The sequence below is a fragment of the Micromys minutus genome (genome assembly GCF_963924665.1).
Source record: "Micromys minutus genome assembly, chromosome: 3".
NCBI lineage: Eukaryota > Metazoa > Chordata > Mammalia > Rodentia > Muridae > Micromys > Micromys minutus.
The window spans coordinates 3137028-3143027 of record NC_137972.1 but is presented as its reverse complement, the minus strand read 5'-3'; the positions used below and the strand labels follow the sequence as shown (position 1 = coordinate 3143027).

Sequence of the window (6000 nt, the reverse complement as noted above, 5' to 3'; positions counted from 1 at the left end):
CTCCGGTGTCCACTGGGAATCATCATACGTTTTGTTATTTAAGAATAATAAAATGTTTGTCACAAAACACAGGTCCTAGAGCTTCAGTTTGTTTATCAATTAATTTATAATTAAGTTGGGTTTATTGTTCAACTAACATGGATAAAATTAATATTTTTCAAAAAATCTCAAATAAGAAAATTTGGATATTCCATGTGTATGAGATGCCCAGTTTTTCTGCTGAGTTCCATGTGTTAAAACTCAAAAGAACAACAGTGACTTAGGACTCTAAACCTGCAGGACACCATCTATACCTGAAGGAGCCTTTGACGAGCTCTGCTCACCTAGTGTCTCTTGGTAGAATCTCCAAAACTGAATTGTGAAGTCCAAGTCACACATGCCCGCCTGCCTGGGAAAGGCTCCAAAAGACAAGAAAGACCTAACCTCAAAAGTTTCTCCATCCTGCCTCAAGGTTTACTATCTAAGAAAACAACCTAAAATAACTTTTAAAATCTAGGCTTATTTTACGTGCATGAGCGTTTTGCTCACATAAATATCTTGGCAGACCTTCTGTGCACTTGGTGCCCTAGCAGGCACACTCTATGTTTGCAAACGTATTGGAGAGCTGTGTTACAAGCAGAGAGAGCTGCACGGCGATGGTTTTGACGTATGTACATATGTATGTATGTATGTATGTATGTATGTATGTATGTATCAATCACAGGGGTCTGTCTGGTTACAGGTATTTGGAAATGTTTTGCGGGAAGAAGAAAGAACAACTCCCAGGAAAATACTCAGCACTTGAGATTCGGAGCCATCTAAGGGTACAGGATGCATCTGAAGACAGACTGAGCTGTGAGATCCTGTCTAAAGACGCAGAGGACACCGCCGTCATCCAGCTGAGCAACAGCGCAGCTGCAGCCCTGCAGCCCCTAACACATTAAAAGCTGCTGGGTAGCAGCTGCGGGCCATCTGTTTGACTGGGGATGTCTGTGTCCACCAAACTACAGACGGTTTGGCTCCAGCTACAACGGGGGCTTGCTCTTCAGCCTACAGGTGATTTCGGGGACGTTAAACTGACAAGAAATTTAATTATTTATTTAGATAAATTGGGCCACGTGACCCTGGCACCACCTCTGTCCAGGGCCACGTGACCCTGCCTTCCCCCGCCCCACCCCTGCATGCACTCACTTCTGATCTTCTTTTGCCATTTCATCTCGTTGTAGAGATCGTCCGTCTGCTGGAAGAAGTCGTTCACCTTGCTTCCTTGCTCATCCCTCTCCGTTGTGTTGAACACTCGGTACTTGGACTCCCGAGTGAGGAATTCGCAGATATTGGGGACAGGGAAAACGATCTGCTCCATAGTCCGGTCATGCCGCACAATCTGGAAACGATTGGCGTTCTGTTTCAGCCATTTGCACACCTCAGTCTCAGATTCTGGTTTTAACTTCCTTTTTCTTAATTAATAAAATTTGTTCTTTGACAGTTTCACGCATTCATATAATACGTTTTGGTTACGCCCCAGCCCCACCTCTACCCTCCTCCTACCCCATCCCTGGTTAATCATCTCCTGTTCCAGATGCCTGCTTCTTCCTTACAAATCTCTTTCCCATTTTCATAAATGCCTGGCTTTAGTGTGCCCCCACCCCCGCCACCGGCCACTCACACGGAGATTTTAACTAGAGCCCTCCGTGTGACTTCCGGAACTCTCCGGAAGCTCTGGAACTCTCCAGAAGCACCCAGTGGGCTCACTAGCAGATGCACAGGTGGATGCTTCGGGTGTCTAGTTTTTAGTTTTAGGATAAGTTCCCCAGTTCTAGTTGTCAGCTTGGTAAAGCCTCTGGTGAGGAATGCCTCGGTTGAACTGTGGGCATCTGATGAACTGATGTAGGAAGGTCATGCCCACTATGCAGTACCGGCCTTAGGCGTGTGGTCCCGGTGCCGGTGAGGACAAAGCCAGCAGTGCTCTTCCACGGCTCCTGGCTCGGATTCCTGCCTTAATGTCCCAGTGACATACTATGATGTACAGAGACATAGATCGCGCCAATCCTGTCCTTCCCAGGCTGCTTTTGGCGAGAGTGTTTTACCACAGCCACAAACATGAAGCTAAGACAATGTGCTTGTGAATAATACTGCATGTGTCCAATTATGAGAGATAAGCCAACGAGGACACCTTGGACCCAGTACTTAAGAATCTGTGCCCAGTTCTTCCTGACGGGGGGGGGAGGGGCTTCTGGGTGTCTTGAGTTCTGTACACAGAGAGAGGTGTTTGTCTGTTTGTTCTATCATTGAAATGTTCTCTTACCTACAGTTTGGTGTTTTGAAAGAGAAATGTCCCTCACGAGCTTATGTATTAGAACGTTTGGTCTCCAGTTGGTGGCACAGTTTGGGGGAGGTTGTGGAAGCTTTAGGAGATGCAGCCATGCTGGAGGGGGCTTTGAGAGCTTATAGTCTTGATCTCTTCCCCACCCCCCGTGTATGAATAAAACAGGGGCCGCTTCCTGCCCCACGCCTTGCCTTCCCTGCCTTTGGATCCTCTTTCCGGAACCTTGGCCAACATAAACTCTCTCTTCTCTAAATCGGTTTTAATCCTGGAACTGGAGTAACAAATGGGTGCTAGGAACTGAATACAGGTGTCTGTAACCACCGCCAGTGTTCTTAACTACTGGCCATCTCTGCAGCCCCACCATACGCTCACTTTAAAAACCTAATAAAAATATCAACTACAGAGACATATTTGGTATGGTAGAAACCACATGAAAAGGATTTTAAAAGGTTTACTTGATGCAACAGTGTCAAGTTGGTTATTTTTTGTTTGTTTGTTTTGTTTTGTTTAACTCTTAGGGCTTACTAAAAAATAAAGCTGTGATTAGATAAGCCAAAATATTCAGTCCTTGCATAAAATGACACATTTCATTCTGGTTTTCACATTTCACAAAGGGTAATGAGAAACCAGAGAAACCGAAGGAGGAAATGCTTTACCCAAGAGGAAGCCAAATATGGTTAATTTCTCCAGGTTATTCAACAGATGCTCATTCAGTCATTAGCTGAGGAACCTGAGGAACTGAAAGTTAAAACACACATACACACACACACATACACACACACACACACACACACACACATACATCCCAGGATCTCTGATATAGAAGGGAGCAGATTGGGAAGCACGGTGGCTTTAAATGTTAGAGCCAAAGGCTGGGGAGATGGCTTGGTGGTTAAAGCACTTGCCATACAAAATAAACGTGAGGATCAGAGTTCAGATCCCCACAATCCCACTAAATGCTGGGTGGATGTGCCAGCCTTCCAGTAATCCCAGTGTTGGAAGGCAAAGCCAGGGACTCCTCGGAGCACGTTTCTTAGCAAGACTGGCCATATCACCACTGCATGTTCCACTGAGAGTTCCTGCCTCAGTGAGAAAGGCAAAAGAGTAATGGAGGATGAGTCTTGGTACCAACCTTGGGCCTCCGTGTGCACATGCACAACACACACACATAAACACACACACACACATGCACAACATACACACACACAAACACACACACATGCACAACACACACACACAAACACACACACACATGCACAACATACACACACACGCACAACATACACACACACACATACACACACATGCACAACATACACACACAAACACACACACATGCACAACATACACACACACATGCACAACATACACACACACAAACACACACACATGCACAACATACACACACACAAACACACACACATGCACAACATACACACACACAAACACACACACATGCACAACACACACACACACATGCACAACATACACACACAAACACACACACATGCACAACATACACACACACATGCACAACATACACACACACAAACACACACACATGCACAACATACACACACACAAACACACACACATGCACAACATACACACACACATGCACAACATACACACACAAACACACACACATGCACAACATACACACACACATGCACAACATACACACACACAAACACACACACATGCACAACATACACACACACAAACACACACACATGCACAACATACACACACACATGCACAACATACACACACATAAACACACACACATGCACAACATACACACACAAACACACACACATGCACAACATACATACACACATGCTCAACATACACACATACACATGCACAACATACACACACACACACACACACACACACACACACACACACACACACACACACACACTAAACTACCACCCTGAGAGGAGCAAACAGTGGGAATGGTGGATAATACAATGGTCTAGTATGCTTCACAGATACAGAAAATCTTTCCAACGACCAATTGCTTAAAACTGAATATAATCCCTTTAGAAGCAGTGGACCCCATGAGAGGAGCTGAAAGTAAGATTCAGATCATGGGGTCTCCTTGGATGGTGATTTGGCCTAAGCGTCTTCCCACTTCCCAGGGCTACTGACTGATTACTACAAGCTACTGTTGTTGATAATATCCATTACTGCAACTGTTTCTCCTCAGGGAAATCTGACACCGAGCTGCAGGCCTGTGGTGGTCATACAGGTGAGCAAGGGTCCACACTTGATCTGAAGTAATAAAGCTTGACAATGCTCAAAGATTTGGGAAAAATAAACAACACATAGAAATTACCCATTACAGAGCCTGTGACACGTTCTGCTGAAAACTAAAAACCGTCTACCAGAGTGAACAAATGTGTGGTCATAAATCAGGAGTGACAAGCATCCACCACTCTGTGCACGTCTGCCACATTAGTTCTGCCATGAAGCATGACAATGACACCCCCAGCTGGAAGTGACAGCCACATGGGTCCCCCAGCACACCTGGGGCAGGGAGAGGGCAGCTGTCAGACAATATACGTGTAAACAGCTAACTGTTTTGAGTGTATGATACCAATGCAGACTTTTAATTAGTGCTTCCCACCTTTTCTATACTCTCACATACTTGTGTTTCCCTTTTTTCAAAGCAGGGTCTCACTATGTGACTAGTCTGTAGCTTGCTAAACCAGACTGACCTGGAACTTAGAGATCTGCCTGCCTCTGTGTCCTAAGTGCTTGGGTAAAGGCATGTGCCGATATGCTGGGCTTCAAACACTCTGGTAAGTCACAGATCCCTATCTTAAGAAGCCTCTGTAGAGGAAGTTAAATCAAGCAACATAGCTTCTCTGACAAGGGATCGCATCTGAAAACCTAGGTCTGTGTGATCTGGCTGAAATACAGACACATCCTTAGCATACACCTTTAAATAAATTTAGTTTGTAGAAGTGATCAGCTATGTCCAAAAGTGACATCTAATTGAGGGGCAGACAAAGTGACGGTCTAGAAATAGATTTAACAGAATGATGCAGAGATGGGATATGTCCAAATCTCAGGAGAAAAGCACAGGAAAGAGAATCTATCCAAGAGCAGCACAGTGAGAGTGAGTCAGTCGGGAGTCTGTGCTGAGTGCGGTGCAGAGGAGTTGATTCCATTCGTGAGTTCATGCAGTTCAATGCAGTTGACACCAGCAAATAAGAAAGAGCCAGAAGATTAGAACAAACTGTCAGTTAGTTTGAGCCCAGGCAGAGCAGATCAGTGAGAAGCTGAGAGGAGCCAGATTGAATCAGTCAGCTCGGAGAGGACTTTGAGCCAGAAGAGCTGAATTGAACCAGCCAGCCAGAGTTCAGAAAGAAAGGGTGAGCTTACCCAGCAGTAAGCCTCAAAAACAACAATTGCATCTGGCAAATAAGAGTTACACTTGCAACCCTCCACAACCCTCCACAAGTTTTAGGAGACAGATTCTCTAATAACCATCTTGTCTCTAAAATACCACTCAATACTTTACAGTTTGCTTCTGTGACCTAAACAGGAGAAAAGTCTTACTCTCTCCACTTTAAAAGCTTCAGAGTAGTTCTGGGGAGAGAAAAGATTCAAGATGGGCAGATTCGGCTTCTACACATGGCTCTTAAACCTCAGCGTATGGGACAGGCTTTTCCATTTAAATC

The 6000-nt window shown here is 45.0% G+C and overlaps 1 protein-coding gene across 2 annotated transcripts in view; it reads right to left on the bottom strand.

Annotated features, from left to right (window-relative positions):
- The window catches only part of ITPR2 (inositol 1,4,5-trisphosphate receptor type 2), a 355767-nt gene that overhangs the window by 76286 nt on the left and 273481 nt on the right, over nt 1-6000 (bottom strand). For both annotated transcript variants that reach the window (XM_080914558.1, XM_080914557.1), the window contains one exon: nt 1171-1363. In XM_080914558.1, the coding sequence (XP_080770684.1) occupies nt 1171-1363 (193 nt within the window). The remainder of the gene's footprint in view (nt 1-1170; nt 1364-6000) is intronic.